This window comes from Sturnira hondurensis, unplaced genomic scaffold (assembly GCF_014824575.4).
Source record: "Sturnira hondurensis isolate 20B ecotype Veracruz unplaced genomic scaffold, ASM1482457v3 Scaffold0014584, whole genome shotgun sequence".
NCBI classification, from domain to species: domain Eukaryota; kingdom Metazoa; phylum Chordata; class Mammalia; order Chiroptera; family Phyllostomidae; genus Sturnira; species Sturnira hondurensis.
The window spans coordinates 1081021-1101228 of NW_028087215.1; the positions used below are offsets into that span (position 1 = coordinate 1081021).

The 20208-nt window shown below is 41.7% G+C and overlaps 1 protein-coding gene across 1 annotated transcript in view; it reads left to right on the forward strand.

Annotated features, from left to right (window-relative positions):
* The first annotated feature begins 213 nt into the window (after positions 1-213).
* The window catches only part of ADAMTS3 (ADAM metallopeptidase with thrombospondin type 1 motif 3), a 239981-nt gene continuing 219986 nt past the window's right edge, over positions 214-20208 (forward strand). The window contains exons 1-2 of the mRNA XM_037063442.1: positions 214-755; positions 2056-2083. Coding sequence (XP_036919337.1) covers positions 687-755; positions 2056-2083 — 97 coding nt within the window. The 5' untranslated portion in view covers positions 214-686. The remainder of the gene's footprint in view (positions 756-2055; positions 2084-20208) is intronic.

The window sequence follows — 20208 nt, forward strand, 5'->3', positions numbered from 1 at the left end:
GGGGCGCGGGCCCCGGCCCCGCGTGACGTGGGCACCTCCGCGGGAGGAGCCGCCCGGGGGGCTCTGGCCTCCTTATTAGCACCCTGCGGGTCTCCCGCCGCGAGCAGACGGCCGCCTCCCCAGCCACCGGAGCCGGCGTGCGGCCCACCCCTCCCACCTCCTCCGCCTGCCTCCTCCTCCTCCTCCCCTCGGCAGCTCCCGCCCCCACCTCCGAGTGCGCGGCGGAGTCGCCCTCTCCCTGCCTCTTTCTCCCGCTCCCGCTCGCTCCTCTGTCTCGCTAATACTTCCCCCTGCTGTACTCCCGGGGACCCAAGCAATCTCCGCGCTAACCGTGGGGACCAATGGTGCTCGAAAAGCTTAGAGAAAGCCGCTCTGGGCAGAGATAGTGGAAGCCCCAGTCCCTTCCCCCTCTCCCGGCTCAGCCCGTGCCGGGCTCGCAGCACCTTCTCGCTCCTGCTCGCTCCGTTTGGGAGGACGGGGTGAGAAGGTGAAGTGGAAAGAACTGCAGAGCAGAGGGGGCCAGTCTCAGAGCTCAAATTTCATTTTCATTGAAGCAAAGCACAGAAGATTCGTTTTTTCTTAATTCTGCATTTTTTCTTTTTAATTTTTTAAAAGAAACTTATTTTGGGGGGGTGTGCTCTGGGCACTTGCTTTGCCCAGTAGTTGAAAAGTGAACTCGACTCGTGATGGTTCTCCTGTCACTTTGGTTGATAGCAGCCGCTCTGGTACAGGTTAGGACTTCAGCTGATGGACAAGTAAGTGGAAAATAATAATAAAAAACTCAAACCCAACCTTTTCCCGAAAAAGTTCCTCCCCTCTTTCCCCTCCTCTCTTTCCTCCTCCCCCTCCCACCCTTCCCCGTTATCTTGTGCGTTCAGGAACGAAGTTTTGAGGGCTGGGCGCAGCGCGTGGGGCTTTTGGGGTGGGGGGTTGAATTGCACGAGAGGTTTTGACTTGCTCTCCGGGAGCCCCGGCTTGTCACACCTAGGGCCCCACCACTTTGCCGCATTCGTAATAATTCCTGGTGACAAACTGCAGCCCATTCGCATCCTCGCCGACCCGTCTGGGCTTCTCCTTTCCGGAGGGCAGCCTGGGCGCTTGAATGAAGTTCTGGACCTGGGACCAGGATCCCAGGGCTCTGGTTGCTGCGGCTGGAGTCGGCTTCGCGGGACTTTTCTCTACTCACTGACTCACAGCTTTTTCGGGCAGCCGGAGGCGGGGGTTTCAGGAAGTCCTTGGGTCGGACGGGGAGCGATCCAGTAGACACGTGTCTTGGGAGCATTGCGGCGGGGCTGGGGTTTGACAGTTGGGGAGGGGGCTGGGGAACGTTTCCTGCCCTGCATTTTCCGGGGCACAGGCTGGAGGCGCCTGCCGCTTCTCTCCCCTCCCCCTCTGCACAACTCCTCCTCTTTAAAGCAGAGTGCAGCTCTGTTTCTTTTTGGCCCAGCCCCCACCCTTCGGAGACTCAAGGTGAAGCCCGGTGCTCTCAGAAGAGTCCTTCAGAAGTCTGAGCTGCAGGAGCCCAGCCATTTGTAGTAATTCACATCAGCACAGGGCCGGTGGGGCTTTGGGTAGAGAATGCGTCTGTGAGTTTCTGTAGCTTCTCCAGTCTGCCTGGTCTGAACATAGGGTAAAAAGTATAGGATTGTCTGTTCTTGACTTCATTTGATAAGCCAGCCCCCCCCTCCCCCCTTTATGGCTTCTTTTCACACGTGTGATATAGAGACTGTTTTCTGATCCCGATCCAGTATCTGGAGTTTTCAGAAAAAAATATTGAGTGCCAGTATTTAATTCTGCTAACTTCATAAATGTTTAGTTAAAATAAAAATGGGCAAACAATTCCCTGCTCTGAATTGTTACTGATTTGACTCTTGCTCACCTTGCAAGAACCTTCTATAAACCCAGGTGCAGCCTTTAAAGGGCACCAGTCCCAGTATCCAGCATCTCCTGATTAGCTAGCTCCTGAAAAGCATTAATGGTAGAAATAAGACACACAGGGTGATAAGATGAAACCCAGTAACTGTTTTTTTTCTTTCTTTCCCCTCACCTTTCCAGGCTGGTAATGAAGAAATGGTGCAAATAGGTAAGACTTGTTCTCAGATGTCACTTTTATCTTAGCAGAAAGTAGGAAATGAAGTAAGCTAAGCAAAATATTGTTTCTGAAATTTTTCCTGTGGTTAAAAAAAATGATTTGTAGCCCTGGCTGGTGTGGCTCAATGGATTGAGTGCCAGCCTGTGAACCAAAGGGTCACTGGTTCAATTCCCAGTCAGGGTACATGCGTGGGTTGCAGGCCAGGTGTCCAGTAGGGGATGCTCAAGAGGCAACCACACATTCATGTTAAAATAATTGATTTGTAGTCTAGGAACATTTCTGTTATCTTCCTCTTTCTGAAGGAGAATCTCATGTTCCTCAGGCTGAGTTAGAGTAAAAAGTCTCCTGCAGTTGGACTTTTCAAGGAACGTTTTATTACTGTCTTTGGACAAGCCACTGGTAGGTTCTAGGACTGCAGTGTAGGGCTGGAAGGAGACATGGAGATAAATAAAATCAGACCAACCTGTGTAGCCTTAGGAGAAGCACAACTGATTAGAGCACAGAACAGAAGTGTAAGAATGCTACAAAGAGGGGGAAAATGAAGTACAGAGATGGAAATTTTTCTCTTAAAAATGTTACAGCTTTGAATAAAACCTCTGATGAATTCCCTTGTTCCGTCTACTTTAAAATGATTTCCTATTGATGTGCAAGATACTGTTAGGCCTTTTGCAAATAACATTGAAAACCTCAGTATTATCTGACAGTGTGGTTATGATTCCCATTTTATGGGTGAGGAGACTGAGGCTCAGAGAGTGTAAGTGACTTGTAACAGGTTGCTCCAGAGTCCATGGTCTTTTTTAGACCTGTTTATAAAAATATATTTGTTCTGCATTCAGAGACTAAAAGTCATCTGGCAAGGAGCCATGCTCTACTCAAAGCCTTTTTATACACATTTAACTTGGGTTACTTTAAGAGATAATTTTTCTTTTTGGCAGGGTATTAGTCTGTGTAAATTTTGTATTTGTCAAGTGATATTGTAAAGTCATCCTTCAGACGAAGAGTTTTTATTACTGCAAACGTAGTTACAAGTCATTGCCCATTTACTGCGTGCCAGGCAGTGCTGATTGCTTTTTGTACATTATGTCATCTAATTCTTGCAACCAAACTATAAATTATAGACACTGTTGTGCCATTTTAGACTTAAAGAACATGAAGTTTGACAGGTTACATAGTTATCTGCTGTAGTGCATAGTGGAGAGCCGGGGGGCTGCGGTTTAGGAATTCCATACTTGTAAACTAATGGACAGACCCCAAGATCCAGCTCCAGATTAGCCGTGTATCTATAGGTAGCTGTGCATCAGCCTTCCTACTCACTGCTTAACATGGTTGGAACACTTCCCCAAGCTTAAACCTTCATAGTAAGAGCAGCACAGAGGGAGAGAGAGTGACAGAGAACTGCATTCAAAATACAGTGTCTATAAAGAGACCTTTGTCATTTGTAGTTGATAGCACTCCGCCATCAATATACACTTTTTAAAGAAGAATTTTTTTTTTACTGATTTTCAGACTAGTAGGGAAAAGAAAGCTGTTTTACTTGTAGTACTTAAACATTCTGTTACTGGAACATCCCAACTTTTTAATATGTAAATTAAACTCTTTTAAGATAACCCATTCTCCTGAAGGAAAAAGAAAAACTATTGCTTTGATTAAATTTTCAGATAGAATCATCATGCTGTCATGTAAGATACCTGGGTTAGACTTTGGTCCAGTGCTTTTGTTACTAAAAATTTCTCCAGTAGCCCTTTTCTGCAGGGAAGAAAGTAGTGTGAGTGTGCTTAAAATTTGGTGGGAGGGAGGTGAGTAACTGTATGAAAGAGAGGAGGACAGGGTGCTCTTAGGTGGTGCTGATGGAGATTTCCTTGCTCCCAAGATCCTTAGCTTGTTGGGATTTCTCTCCTTTATTAACATCATTTTAATTTGACGTTTTCAGGTGCAGTGAAGAGAAAAAAATAAAGATAAAAATAGATTTTGACTCAAGTCTTGTGATACCAAAAGTGTCAGATTTGAAAGTATATTTTTGAAAAGTCTAATGTACAATAATGAGGCCTCTCCCTTGTCCCCATGTGTAAAGGATTTGCTAATGGGGAGCTTTGGTAAGAAGCAGGCCTCTAAAATAATTAACTTTCTATCCAATAATTGATTAAAAGTGATCTTATAAAACTGTCCAGAGGTTCTATTTGATCAATTATATAATTAGGAAAGACTATTAAGTTTTATAGACTTAATCAATTTATATTTGTTGCTAGAGAAAATTCCATGGCTCTGAGTAATTTCTGGGTAATATAATGTCTCAATGTAAAGTAGTGACAAGGCACAAATTATTAGGAAGCTAAATTTTAAAATGACTTTCTATTGAAGTATAATATGCACGCAGGAGAGCGCACCTAAGTGTACACCTTGCTGATTCTTCACGAAGGGGACACTCCCATGTACCTGGACCAATAAGGCCAACATTACTCGTGCTTGTGCCACTGTCCCCTCATGAAGGGTGACTACTCTCTTGACTTCCGACAGAATCCATTAATTTGATTAATTAATCAAAATTAATCGCCAGGTTTTATTGTGTGTGCTTTTATAAATGAAGTCCTACAATATGTGCTCTTTAGTATTTGGCCTAGGAAACCAATTTTTAAAAATATATATCTGAAAAGCTTCTACAGACTAGAAAGGCTTGTATTTATTAGGTTGGCCCAAAAGTTCCAAATGGTGGCTCTAGTAGCGCTTAGTTGTCTTAAACCTCATTTGAAACACTTCAGTTAGATTCTGTTGTGACAGCTGGCATATCAGTGTGCATTTAAAAAAACACATCAAAATTGATGAGTTTTTGTGCAGCCACTTTAACATTGAATGTAGAAGAAAATACACAACAGTTTTGGTGTATTATGCTTTATTACTTCCAGAAAGGTGAAAAAGCAACTCTCACCAAAAAGTGAAAAATGCAAAAAAAGATTTGTGCAGTGTATGGACAAGGTGCTACAATGGATTAAATGTGTCGAATGGAGTTTGTGAATTTTCTTGTTGCTGTTGACATTTTGGCCACATAATTCTTTGCGGTGTGGCTGTCTTATGCATTGGAAGATGTTTCGCAGCGCCCCTGGCCTCTGCCTACTAGAAGCCAATAGCAGGAGATAGCAGACATACTCAAAATATCCAAATCAATACAATTATTGGTGAAAATGAAAAATATGTCTTTTATTTTATGGAAAAAGCTAAACGGACTTTTTGGACAACCCGAAAGGTAGAAAGGAGGCAGTTGGTCATGGGGACAGGAAAGAGTATATATAGACATATCACCTATAGAGTATATGACAGGGACATTGCTTCTTTCCTTCTCTCGCTACCCCGTGGGAAAGTGCCCTCTTTTTGTGTAGGCGAGTTTGATTCACCCTAGAGAAAATGATCAAATAGGTTTTGAACTGTGACCTAGTTCTCTCCTCCTTTGTCAACCCAGGAAGAAACACCTACCTACTGATTTACACCCGTATATACTTACATAGACCCATCCATATGCACTTACATGCACATATGCATGTAGATGCACTGTGTATATATGTGTAGGCGTGTTCCATGAGGTTATTAACACACTTTTATGGCATATCAGTTCTTTCATTTCTGACTCAGAATACGGCTTAGGGTCATTGTGGGCAGCTGGCTGGCTGCCATATTTGGGTGAGGAGGCTTGCTCTGTGACACATGTGGCTCAGAAAATAATCATAATTCTGTAGAAATTGGAGCATCTGAAACAGAATTCTCTGAGGCAGTTTATTTGGTAAGTGACCATTCTGGGCTTGCCTGAGCATCGTTAGAGGAAAAATCATTGTGAGCCTTTGGTGTCAAGCTATCTTTCTTCCATCACCCCTTCTCTTGGAATTGGGGTGTATTCATCTTCCGTGTTTATTTCTGCTTCCTAGCTTCAAATTCAATCGCATTTCTTTTTCTTTTTTAAAAAGATTTTATTTATTTATCTTTAGAGAGGAAGGGAAGGAGAGAAGGAGAGAAATATCAGTGTATGGTTGCCTCTCATGAGTCCCCTGCTGGGAACTGGCCTGCAACCCAGGCATGTGCCCTGACTGGGAATCGAACCTTGATCCTGTGGTTCGCAGGCCCGCGTTCAATCCACTGAGCCACACCAGCCAGGGCCGATTGCATTTCATTCTTAACAAAATTAAGTTGTTACTCTTGTTCTCTCAAATACACAGTTTACTGAGAAATAGTTTATTAATTTGTAGGCCTTTATTTGGTTTTTGAGGATTAGTGTGAGTTACTTCACCTAGTCCTTGGCATGTGGTAAGCATTTCCTCTACTGTCGTCCTCACGAGAGCGCAGACTTTGTCTTGGTGGCTGCTGTATCCCTACTAAAGCAGGGCTGGGTACCTTGTGGGTGCTCAAATATTTTTTAAAATACTTTATTTATTTATTTTTAGAGAGGGAAAAGGAGGGAGAAAGGGAGGGAGAGAAACATCAATGTGTTTTTGCCTACTGGGGGCCTGGCCTGCAACCGAGGTGTGTGTCCTCGCTGGGAATTGAATCGGTGACCCTGCAGGCTGGCACTCAGTCCACTGAGCCACACCAGCCAGGGCATTAAATATGTTTTATTCAATGAGTAAATCTAGCAGGCAGGGTATAGTCACATTGGGATTTAGGTGTGTTCTGGATTTCTTTAAATGCTCTTGTTCTGTGTCACTCTCCAGATTTAATTGGTCCACAAGAAACAAGGATGGTGACAGTGGCTGTACAGTGAACTATTCAGTGTTGTCAATACTTCTTGTGACTGCTGTTTTTGCTTCACAGAGCTCAGGGACCTAGGCCTATTGGTTTTTGTGCACCTTCCTTTTTTGTACTTCACCAGTATTTGGCAAATTGGATTGGATTATATGCAAGTTTTGAATACCCACTAATTTCACACTAGAGGCTGCTTGGGATCATTTGCCCTGTTGCTGGCATTAGGAGAAATAAAATTAGCTAAGATTTAAGTCTGTCAATCTGGTGTGTCAGCAGGAGTGCTAAAGGGTGTGGTTCAAAGAAAGGCTAAACAAATCCTCTGTAGAATTTAGAATTTTAGCTACCCAAGCCATTATTCTTCCTTGTGACTATAGATCGTGCACACAACTGCTTTAGCTTCCATCTGTCCACTGAGCATCATAATGGTTAATATGTCTGCGCTTTAAGCTTCTTAGGTGAAGATGTTATTAAATTCAGCATGTTATCTATCACCAGGAACTTATTATTGCTATTTATCTGCAGTATTTCTTCCACATACTTTCAGTGTTTGCCCTTGTCATTTAACCGAATAATGATATTGCTTAGAAATGTTAAGAAATCTTCAAGGTCACTTCTGCTTCCAGGATGATTATCTGTAAATATTCTTTGCTTGTGGAGAGCCAACCCAGATTACCTTGGAAATCCATTAGGGACAGTTCCAAATTGTCTGGTAAAATCATGCATAACTTCAATATGAAGACTTGGGTTGTATCACTTGGACTGGATATACTGACAGTGATGACCGAGATAAAAGTCTCATCCTTCCTCAAACAGGGTTGCCAGTCCCAGTATCATTTCAGGGACTCACTCTCTAGCATCCCCCTGCTAGAGATTGCTTGTACTCCTAAGTGGTGCAATTTCTATTTTATAAATTGTTGAATTATTCTTTTCATTAATGAGTTTTTGCTCTGATTATAGAAGCTTTACATGTGCCTTTTATAATCATCTTCCTTAATTTTTCTGCATTTCCAAGATTTTTGACAGTCATCCCAAATACAAAACGATTGTTACCATTTAGCATTTTATTTAGTCTTTCCTAGGTATATAGATTGTGTTTTTCGTATACCTGTTTTTGTTTTCTTTAATATTTTAGTATAATTTTCCCTGTCATTAAAAACTTACCTTGTAAACATCATTTTAATCCCATCATACTAAAAACCCTTAGTTTATGCAGCCATTTTCCTAACGGTACTTGTTTTCTCATGACAATGAACATTGCTGCACACTGTCATCTGCAGGTCCTTACCTGCCATTCAAATGACTGCTTAGGAGAGAGACCTAGAAGCTGATGACTGAGTAAAATGATGCATTTTAATAAATGGCTTTAAAAAAAGTTTGTATGACCTGAACTCCCACTAGCAATATAGGAACATATTGATTTAAAAATATTAATTCTGCATTAGTATTGTCTCTATTCTTCTTGAAATTTGAATATGATTTTTAAATATTTGGTTATACAATCTCTGAAAGAGGAACTGAATTAATTCTTTTTCTGGTTATCAAGTACCGAAAAGGAAGGGCAACTATATTATTAAAATGTTTTGTAATATGCCCTGGCTGGTGTAGCTCAGTGGATTGAGCACGGTCCTGCGAACCAGATGATCGTGGTTCGATTCCCAGTCAGGGCACATTCCTAGGTTGCAGGCCAGTTCCCAGCAGGGGCCAGTTCCCAGCAGGGGATGCACGAGAAGCAACCATACATTGATGTTTCTCTTCCTCTCTCTTTCCCTCCCCCTCTAAAGATAAATAAATAAAATATTTTTTAAAAAAGTTTTGTAATTTTACATGTACCATGAGAAGATTCATCCACATTGTAAGATAGAGTTCTAGACTTGCATATTTTTTTAGAATGGATAGCAATGCGTGGGAAGAGTTTCCTAGCTTTGAAATCTCTGTTCCCACATGTAATTGATTCATCCTAATTTTCCAAATACGTTTACATGACTTTGCTGACTAACTGTAAATCGCTAGGAAAGATTTTGTGGTAAAATGTCAGTCTCCTGTTTATAAAAATGATTGCCACAAGTTCAGCATGATGAACCTTTATGGAATTTGGAGCAAATTGCGAGGAGAATGCAACAGTCTATCTTGTTCTTGAAGTGACTGATAAATCATAAATAGTACTTAGGAAACTTTGTAGAAAGTAAATGGGATTAACTCTATGAATCTTCAAATACTGTAGTCTTGGATATTAAACTGCATTTCCTATAATTTTCTTTATATATAGTACATAGATTTTTATGTGCACATATGCAAACAAGTAAAAGGAATAATTGAAATTATTATTCATATGATTTGAATTCTCTTTCTTTTATGTGTAAAAACTTCTCTCTGTTACACGTAGAGTCCATTCATTCCTTGATCTTCATTCACCCTACACGGGGTACCCAGTAGAGTATTTATTAGTATTCATTGCATTTCCTCCCTGAGATGGTCAGGGGCACAGACTATTCACCACGTGGTTTAAAACCCTGACTCCACTGCCGTCTAGCTGATGACTAATCTCTGAAAGCATCACTTTCTTGTGTGTAACACAGGCATATTCCTACTGCTTACTTTGCACAATTGTAAAGGACTTATACAATTCTGGAACATGGTAAGCAAACTAGAATAGTAGAATTAGTAGTATGTCTTAGTTTTGTGCTTTTTAAAAATCGCTTTTACTTTTACTCAGGGAGCTCCATTTCATTCTAATCCCTGCATTTTTGACAGGTCTGCCTGACACCATGCATTTCCAGGGACTTTAATTTTCTGTGTCATGGACTTGTAAACTATCCAACCACTCAGCTCACCATGTGACAGCTCTTTGAGAGTTCTGTTTTCTTGTATTATCTTTCTGTAGATAATGAGGTATTGCTTAATTCATAGGACTGTAGTAGTAGAGGAAGAGAGTTGAGTAAGGACTAATGCAAAAACAGCTATTCCATATAATTTCACCTTACCTATATTGTGTGTATACCAGACACAATTCTTTCTCTTCTGTTCACCTTATTTATTAAAATTTCTTCTTTCCATTTCATTGAGAGAAAATTCTTATATTAATTGTGACTCCTTTGAATGCAAGAAACAGGAACCAAGTTGACACAGGTACATCTGGACCTGAGAATTCAGAATGATGTCAGGAATCAATCTCACTCTTATTCTTTGAACTAACTTACTTATTTCCTCCCTCCCTCCCTCCCTCCCTCCCTCCCTTCCTCCCTCCCTCCCTTCCTCCCTCCCTCCCTTCCTTTCTTCCTTCCTTCCTAATTTTCCCTCTCTGTTCACCTGAAGTCTCTATTAGGATTAGATGGCCATGTCTACAACTCTCCCCACGCCCAGTTGCTGACAGAATAGTGGTAAATACCATCATCAGCAGCTCTAGTCTATTATTCTACCTTTCATCCCACTAGACAGAAACCTTATTTTTCTGATATCTCCAGGAATGTTCCTGGTAGGGCTTTTATTGACTACCTAGCTTGAGTCATAAGCTTATTCTTGAACCATTCACCTTGGTCAGGGATGCAGTGTTCTGATCCGCCTCAGTTGAGATATTCAATCCTTGATTTATAGGGACTAAGTGCAGATTGTGGGATGGTTAACCCGAGGGAAAACTGGCATGGAGTGTGGAGGGATGTTGGGTGGCACACATGTGCAATAGTGCCACAGATGGGAGGACTTCCCAGCACACTGCGTGGGAACTGGTGGCTCTCGTGGGCAGAACCATGGCTCTGGAGATGTCCGCTTTGGAATCCCTGGAACCTGTGAAGGTTACATTACACAGCAAAGAGAAACTGAGTTTGCAGTGGAATTAAGGTCACTGATCAATTGACCTTAAAAATAGAGAGGTTGTCCTGGATTATCCAGGGGTAGTTCTTATAAATGAGAGAGGTAGGTGAAAGAAAGATGGCAACATAAGAAAGACCTGGTAGATGTTGCTGGTTTTGAAGGTGGGGGGAGGGGTTGAACTAGGAAATGCAGGCAGCCTCTGGAAGTTGAAAAAGGCAAGCAAACCACTTATTACTAGAGCTTCTAGAAGAAATGCAGCCCTGCTGACACCTCGATCTTAGCCCTATGTGACTAATTTCCGACTTCAACCTCTAGAACTATGGCATAACAAATTTGTGTCATTTTAAATCACCAAGTTTGTGTTTATTTGTTACAGCAGCGACGGGAAACTAATGCAGTAGCCTTGTGGCCTGTCCCAGTTTTCATACTTTTGTTAAACCATGAGTCAGAGTGTTTTAGATTTGGAAAATATAATTACCACAAGTAATGGTTCAGTGAAAGTCTTTAAAAATGCTGTCCGCATTTCTTATCTGTCATATTTTCCCCAGCCGTTGGCCCTGGAGAAAAATGCTGATTTTCCTGGCTTTAAATTCTGGACTCAAATTAGCCTTTAAAAGTATTATATATCAACCAATTGTAAGATGTATGAGAAGTATTAATTTTTAGAATGCCTAATATAGCTCTCAAGTCTGCAAGATGATAAATACAGCCAGTAGGAGTGCTTCTTTAAAAACTAAGATGGGAATGTTAAAATTTTGGCATTTGGGCCTCACTTAAAAAATAATTCTCTTCTACTTGTTATCCTATTATTGATTATTTGACTATCTTTAGATTGTAGCACAAAAGAAAAATACTTGTGGTTTTTTAAAACTAATATTTTTCTTCGGGCTTTTAAAAAGTTTCTTGAAGATCTCTTACCTGATTTCATATTCTGGAACACTAAAGAATGAGCTGTTCTTTCCTAAATGACTCTTGAACATAAACATTGTGCAATTGCAACAGTTGTTTACAAAAAACCCCAGTTACAAAAATGAGAAGAATTTGTAAGTGTGCAACTCTTTGTTCTTTCTTTTTAACATTTTTATTAATATATATTTAGTTTTTAAAATTTTGTTGTTGTTCAATTACAGTTGTCCCCATTCCCCTCCCCCGCATAGCTCTCCCCTGCCCTGCTCACCAGAATAATCCTCAAAGCACCTTTTTGTTTTTTCCTCAAATAAGTTGATAAAAACTCCGTGACTATGAAAATAGCTTTTCAACTAAAAAAGAAAAAAGCATCAAAGAGTTTCTCAACCTAGAGGAGATGAAGTGAGGGCAAAGAATCTGGCTGTCTTCAAAAGTTCAGCATGTGCCACAATTAATTTTTAATTGCCTTCCAGAGAAGATGTGCCCCCTTCTCTGTTAGTGTTTACAGCCTTGGTGAGCCCTTTGGCGTGTGGTGCCCTTTCTGAGGTCCACTCTTCACCCTGCTCCCATCTTTCCTGGAGCAGCTGGCTCCTGTCATTTCTGATGAAAGTCATTCTCTTTCCTTTGGCTTGGGATTTGGAAATGTTTTTGTTGGAGCTACTTCTTTAGCAGATCTTGAAAATGCTTATTTGATTTTATTCTTGTGGCCAGATTGTTGCATACTGAGAATTTATACCTGATAAAGGAAATTGCCTGTGTGAACTGCCTTTTCGTCATAGAGCAATCGGCCGATTCTCGGGAGGGAATCCCCGTCTCTGGGTTGGGTAACGGAGCCTGGGTGGTGACAGCCAGCCTGGACTTGAGGCCCTGTGTTGACAGGAGGTCTCTTCTAACCACATCAGAAACGTGAGGTGGGGTTGGGGACACAGCGGGGACAGAGGCCTGAGGGGTATTGGGATGGAAGGAATCTGAAACTGACTTCATGCTTCTGTAGCTCTAACTAGAGGGTGATAATGATGGTGGTGGTGATAACATCAACTAATTTTCCTTTTTCGAAATGGCATTAGGCAAGCCCTGTATGAGACTTACCTCATTTGATTTCTATTATTATCCCTATTTTACAGATGACTTCTCTGAGCCTTGCTTTTCATAACTTGCTTGCAGGGTACCAAAGAGTATATCAGTTTGAAACCAACCAGAATTCAAACACAGTGCTTTCTGATTCCAGACCTTTAGTGCTCAGCCATCATACCTTACTCCTTTTCTTGCCTGGGGTGAAAGCCCATTGCAGCAATCACAGTATCCCAATAATCTGTGTGCCTGGGGTGGCTTTGGAATTATTTACATCAGCTAAAATGCTGTTAAATATGGGAGCTTTGTACTGCACTCACTCTAGGTCCTCGCGGTGTTGATTGTACTACTGAACACTTTTGTTCTCTGAACTGTCCCATAGTGTGTTTTTCGAGATGTTCTGGGGACCCCTGGTATCCCTTGGAGATAGTTGTGTATCTTTCTACAACGTACTTAGAAAGATACCGAACTTCCTGTCCTCAGCTGTAGGCATATGTGACTGAATGCGTGAAGGAGGAAGATCCCAGAGCGTGGGCCGCATTGTTATTCTGTGAGAGCCCTCCCTCCCAAGAATTCCCACTTCCAAAAATAATCATTGATTTTGTTTTTCCCTAAAGACTGATGTACACTGGGAACATTTAAACACAGTTAAGATCCCACATGTCTGTCCCAAAGAGCCTAAAGATCTCTCTAAGGACAAGACGTAAGCATATAATTTTCTTCCATAGAGATTTTTATAACTTTTATATAGACAGTGTGGGACAGTGAGAATAAGGAAGTTTAGACCAGGAGGGCTGTATTGTGGACATGTTAGCAGGACAGATTTTTGGGAAAAGATGGGGCTTGAAATAAACGGGAGGGGATGGGTTGAACTTGGATACATGAAGGAAAAGCAGCAGTTCTTTTACCGAGTGGTCAAGTAGAGCCGGGCTCTGGAGGCAGGTTAGACTGTTTGATGGGCTAATAGGTGGTGCTGAGAAGGAATTAGGGATAGAGTGCAGAGGGCCTTAAACATCAAAGGGAAGTTTTGATGTACTTAAGTGCCTATTCTCTGAATTTCACTTTCTTACTTGTAAAGTGAGAGGATTTGGTTGGTCCACTGTCTTTCAAGCAATTCTTGTCCTAAAGTGATGATAGCTACTTACACTATTCAGAGAATAACATGGTAATATCAATACTTAACATTTATGGAGCACTATGTGCCAAACAGTGTTCTGAGCGTTTTAGATTAGGCCATTTAATTTTTACAACAATCCTATGAACTAGATATTTTTACCCTCATTTTTACAGATGAGTAGTGATGTGTTAAAGAGTCTTAAGGGACCAAAATCACAAAGATAGCAAGTGGTAGAGGCTGGGCATTTATTTATTTAAAATATTTTGTATTTTTCAATTATGGCTGACATACAATATTAGTTTCAGGTATACAACATAGTGATTAGACACTAAAATAACTTATCAAGTGATCATCCTGGTAAATCTAGTACTCACCTGCACCATGCATAGTTATTAAAATGGACTGTATTACCTATGCCGTACTTTACATCTCCACGACTATTTCATAAGTACCAATTTGTACTTCTTAATCTCTTTCCCTTTTTCACCATTACCGAACACTCCTCCCCACAGGGAACCATCAGAATGTTTTCTATGTCTATGAATTTGTTTTTATTTTGTTTCTTCATTTTTTTAGATTCTGCATATACGTGAAATCATATGGTATCTGTTTTCCTCTGACTTACTTCACTCAACACAGCACCTTTTAGCCCCATCCGTGTTGTTGCAGATGGCAAGATTTCATTCTTTTGTATGGCTGAGTCGTATTCCATTGTGTATATGCACCATTTCTTCTTTATCCGTTCATCTATTGATGAACATTTAGGTTGCTTCCATATCTTAACTGTTGCAATTAATGCTGAAGGAACATACGGATGCATATATCTTTTTGAATTAGTATTTTGGGTTTTTCTGGATAAATACTTAGAAGTAGAATTACTTGGTTCTTACTTGTCTCTTGTGTAAGCCTTTGTTTTAAAGTCTGTTTTGTCTGGTGTAAGTATTGATATCCTGGCTTTTCTTTTGTTTCCGTTTTCATGAAATATCTTTTCCCATCCCTTTACTTTCAGTCCGTGTCTTTTAATGGGAAGGGAGTCTCTTGTAAACAGCATATATGAGAGTTTTGTTCTCTTATTCATTCAGCCAGCCTGTGTGTTCTGATTGGCACATTTAATCCATTTACATTTAGAGTAATAATTGCTAGCTATATAGTTATTATTGCCATTATTCACATTTTGTATTTCAGATCTTTTTTTTTTCTTCTTCAAGAAGTCACTTCAACCTTTCTGGTAATATCGCTCTGGTGGTGATGAACTCCTTTTTAGCCTTTTCATGTCGGGAAAGAAGTTCTTTTTATCTCTCTCCATTCTAAATGAGAGCCTTGCTGGATACAGTAATCTTGGTTGTAGGTTTTTGCTTTTCCTCACTTTAAATATTTTTTGGCAGTCCCTTCTAGCCTGCAAAGTTTCTGTTGAAATATTAGCTGATATTTTTATGGGAGCTCCCTTTTAAATAACTAACTGCTTTTCTCTTTTTGCTTTTAAGATTCTCTTCTTGTCTTTAACCTTTAGCATTTTAATTATGATGTATCTCGGTGTAGGCCACTCTAATTCATCTTGTTTGGAACCCTGTGCTTGCTTGGTTTGTGTGTCTGTTTCCTTCACCAGGTTAGGGAAGTTTTCAGTTGTTATTTCTTCAAATTGGTTTTCAGTCTTTTTCTCTTCTTCTGGTACCCTTATGATATGCATGTTGGTATGCCTGACATTGTCCAGAGACCCCTTAAAATTCATTTATTTGGACTCTTTCTTGTTGTTGTTTTGCTTTTCTGATTGTGTCTTCTGCTACCTTGTTTTCCAAATTGTTGACTTATTCCTCTACTTCATCTCAGCTGTCGATTCTCTGATGCATTCTTTTTTAATTTCTTTTTAATTGTATGTTTTCCATTACCATTTATCCCTCTTATACCACCCCTCACCCGACAGTCACCACACTGCCGTCCATGCCCATGGGTCCTTTTTTCTTTTTTATTCTGTCCCTCTACCCCGGACCCCCTGCCCCACCCTGAGCTGTCAGCCTGCTCTCTGTATATTAGTTTCAGTTATTCTGTTATGGTATTCTTCATTTGGGACTTGTCCTTTTTTGTGTTTTCTATCTTCTTTTTTTTATTCTTATCTATTTGTTTAAGTTCTTACTGATATAAGTGTTTTGAAGTCTGCATCTGACATATTGCTTGTCTGCATTTTGTTTAGTTCTTTTTCTGGAGCTTTGTCCTGTTCTTTCATTTGGGACATGTTTCTTTGTCTCCTCAATTTGACAGCCTCCCTGTGTTTGTTTCTGTGTATTAGGTAGAGCTGTTGTATCTCTCAGTCTTAGTAGAACGGCCTTGTGTTATAAGTGCCCTGTGGCACAGTCTCTCTGATCACCTGAGCTGGGTGCTCTAGGTGTGTCTTTTGTGTGGGTTGTCTGTGCCTTCCTGTTGTATGTTGTAGTTGAGCCTTAATTGCTATTGGCACATCAATGGGCGGGGTTGACACTCATGCTGATCGGTTGTCAGGACTGGCCATGACTACAGGGGGGCAGCTATTGTGCAGGGGCCGACCCCATGGAGCCGGATTCACTTTAGCAGGGCTCTGCTGCTGCTCTTTGAGTGTGTTGTTGTTGTCGAGGTGATCCAGTGCTGCTCCTGTGTGGTCTGAAGCTGGCCACCTGGTGCGTTGGTTCTGGGACCTGTGGGAGGTTCGGGCCAAGGTCATCTGCAGCCTGTGCCCTGCCCTGGGCTACTTGGCATGAGCTACAAAGGGATCTGCAGGTCGCTGACACTTGTGATGAGCTTGGAGGTGCCAGGGAGAGGCCAAGCTACAAACTGATGCTGGCTGCCAGGACCTAGGCATTTGAAATGTGGAGCATTGAAACAGGTTTCCTGGCAATAATTTGCATAATGTTTTGGTACAACTATATAATATTTGGTAACGAGAAATTATGTGTGGGGAGTTTGGACTTGGTACTTGGAGGTTTTTGGTTTGAAGTGTTAAGGACTTGAAGGTGATTTGCAGAAAGGGGAGACATTTCTAAGGAGAAATCAGTAGAACTTGGATGATACTGATGTGTATTGGCGGGGGAGGGGGCAGTTAAAATGAAGTTGGTTTTCTAGACTGGAGGTTGGGGAGATTGAGCACATCATGAAGTCAGGAAGGTAGCTAAATATTCAGGTAAAGTTAGAAATTTGCTTTATATCTATGAAGGGTAAAAGGGTATAAGGCACGTTATTCTCAACAGAGAGCTGTCCCATTCAAGTATTGGTTTGAGGCAACTTCTTTCTTTTCACGTATATTTACTGAGGGCCTCTTTTGTGTGGGGTATCCTACTTAATAGTGACATGTATAAATGGGTCCAAAGCCTCAGAAATTATTAAAATTTGGAAACTATTGGAAAAGTCTATCATGGTTGACATTAAAACAAAGTCTGACTGGTTCAAAGGTCTGTAAGTGTATGGAAACATAGAACACCAACTCCTCAAAACCTTTGATGTACATGTATGCCAGATGTACACAGATGTACACATATGCCATACATACATATATGTACATTGGACAAGAATGTGGTGTTTTCATGCAGCACCAAAGGGAAGAGGGTGTTACATTAAAATCTGGAACGGAGAATTTAGATTTGAGAGAATTCTCTGACAGGGAGAATTGTTAATATTATAATTAGACTGCTGGCAGAGGTGTGACAATACATTTTCTTGAAGATAGTTCAAGGTTCTGAGGAGATCCAGAATAAAAACATAGCCCTCTTACCTGCCTGGGTTCTGAACAAGTAGAGAAATAGCAAATCTAAAGACACAGTGAAAATATATTTCTACAAAAGAGGCCAGGATGAAGCATGGGACACTCATGTGGTCAGGCAGTGTTCTGGCTGATGGGCACCCCATCCGGTGTGGATCAGGCCTGCCCCCCGGGGACACGGAAGAGAAGGTGGGCTTCATATCACAGTCCTTCCCAGGAAGAGGAATGATGAGGCAGGCAAGAGCTTGGCAAACTTCTCATTTTTCCCCGACTTACCGACCGCATACCTCACTCTTCTTTGCTGGGAAGAGAGGTTGGGTAGGTGAAGCGCGAGTTAATGGGAATGAAGAGGCCTCGGGTACCCAAGAGGAAACTCTCCCTTCTCAGAGCAGGAGCAGATTAGAGACACTCTTCCTGTAACTTAAGCAAAAATAATGCCATCTACTTGAGATGCCTTAGTTGTAAGAAAGAGGCAAAGATTAGGTGATTTTTCAAGGCTGTTTTTATTTTTGACCTGTGTGGTTACCCTTCTGCAAGTATGCAAAGGGACTTCAAAGGGGAGGCCAGTGTCCTGCTGCTGCTTCGAAGGGTGAGGGGTCCTGTGCCTGCCCTCCAGGAGGTCTGTTAGTGACCAGATCAGTTTATTTCTGTTTTTAGTAATTTAACAGGTAAGACCTGGATGCTCTGAAAAGTTTGATTTGTAGGCCAGCAGGAACTATGAGAAATGCATACAATGTCTGTAAGCAAAATTCTGGTTGTAGAGTACAGGACAACTTGTGTAGTTTATTGGCATTGATTGTTTGGTCATAAATTACTGTTTGGGGTAAAGAGGATGCACTAGAGTGTCAGATACTCCCTCAGGCTCAAACTGCTCTCATTCATTCATTTATTCACACACAGGTATTTATTGAATGACTTCAGGGTCTGTTTTAGGTGCTGGGGAACTGTAGTGAAGGGAATGGATTAAAAACAAAACCAAAAAACACTGCCGACCTGAAGCTTATATGCTAGTAGGTATAAAGAAGCAGTAAACAAATAAACATACAAATATAATTTATAGTTTGAGGTGGTGACAAGTTTTGTGGACAAATACAACATACGAAAGGGTGACAGTGATGCGTGATGTTGTGGTCACCAGTGGTCAGGACAGACCTCACTGGGAGGGTTGCATTTAAGCAAAGGCCTGATGGAACTGAGGGGTGACCCATGTACCCGTCTGGGGGGAAGACGCTGGTCAGAGGAAACAGCAAGTACCGTGACCTTGAGATGCGAGGATTCCCAGTGCTGGGCCATGAGCTGTTTTACTCTGGGATGGGTTTTTGAGAAGCATGACATGATCTGCCACTTTCCTCTGGTTCTTTCTTGAGGATAACCTGTAAAGGGGAAGAGCAGAAGCAAGGAGAGGGGTTATGATGTTCATTCAAAACTGAGATGATGGTTGTTTGGCTTAGGGTAGTAGCAGGGGAGGTGGTGAGCAATGGTCAGAGTCTGGAGATATTTTGAAGGTAGAGTCAATAGAATTTGTGAAGAGATTTGGTGTGTGGTATGAGAATAGGTAAAGTTAAAGATGGTTTAGTCAAGTTTTGTCCTGAGTAACTGGGTGGATAAACTTGCCATTTCCTGGCACAGGTGAGGGACAGACTTAGAAGCAGGAAGCTAGGAAATTTACTTTTGGAAGTGTTGAGGTACCTAGTGAATATCCACGTGGACAGGGCCCACGGGTAACTGCACTGACAAAAGAAGAGGTCACAGGGGAAGCCTGGGCTAGAGATGTACAATTGGGAAGGCACTCAAAGTCAGGGGCAGGACGAGCTCGCCAGGCTGCAGAGGGAAGATGCAGAAGAGTGCTTGGCACTGCAGTGTGTGCAGGTTATGGGCATAAGGGAACTGAGGTTCAGGGAGGGAGGAGACCAGTGGGGAAAGAGGAGAATGGTGTCCTGGAAGCTAAATACTAAAAAAAGTCAGGGAGGAGAATCTGGGTCAAATGCTGCTCATAGGGCAAGTGTGAAAATGCAGTCTTGACCTTCGGTTTCAGCAGCAAAAGGTTCCTAGCGGCCTCCACCAGGGCCTGATTCGAGTGGGTTCGAGAAAGAACAAGAATGGAAAGAGGGGAATTGGAGGCATCTAATTAGTCAGTCTTTTGAAGTGTTTTGCTATAAGAGGGAGCAAAGCAGTGGATTAGTTAGAGGAGGATGTGGCATCAAGAAGGTTTTTTTAACTTTTTGTTAGAAATGGAAAATATGGCAGCTTATTTATTTGCTGATGGGAGTAGTCTGGTGATCCGGAGAAAGTTGATGAGGAAAGAGAGAGAAGACAATTGCTGAAACTGTTCTTGCAAAGGCAAGAGGATCTAGGATGTGGGGTGCGTGTGTGCGGTTTGCTCTCAGGTAAGATTGCATACAGTACGCAGATCACAGTAGGGAGGTGGACCTCGCCCTGCGGGTGAGTCCTGCTGGGGTGATCCGTGAGCAGGGGGTGGCTCTACAGTGGCCTTAGCCCTCCCGGCTTGTGAAACCCCCCACACACCTGCACGTAACTGTGGCTGTGACAAATGTGGCCAATTGTCAGCCATCTCAGCTGACAATTGAATAGTTTCCTGTGTTAAAATAGCACTTGGGCATTATTTCAATGATTGGCTAACTTATATTTAAGTTAAAACAGCTAATCCTAATTGAATTATTTACATAATCTCACTTAATCCTCTCACCAAACCTATGAAGTTGGAACTATTACTAACAAATGAGGACACTGAGTCAGAGGAAAAATAAG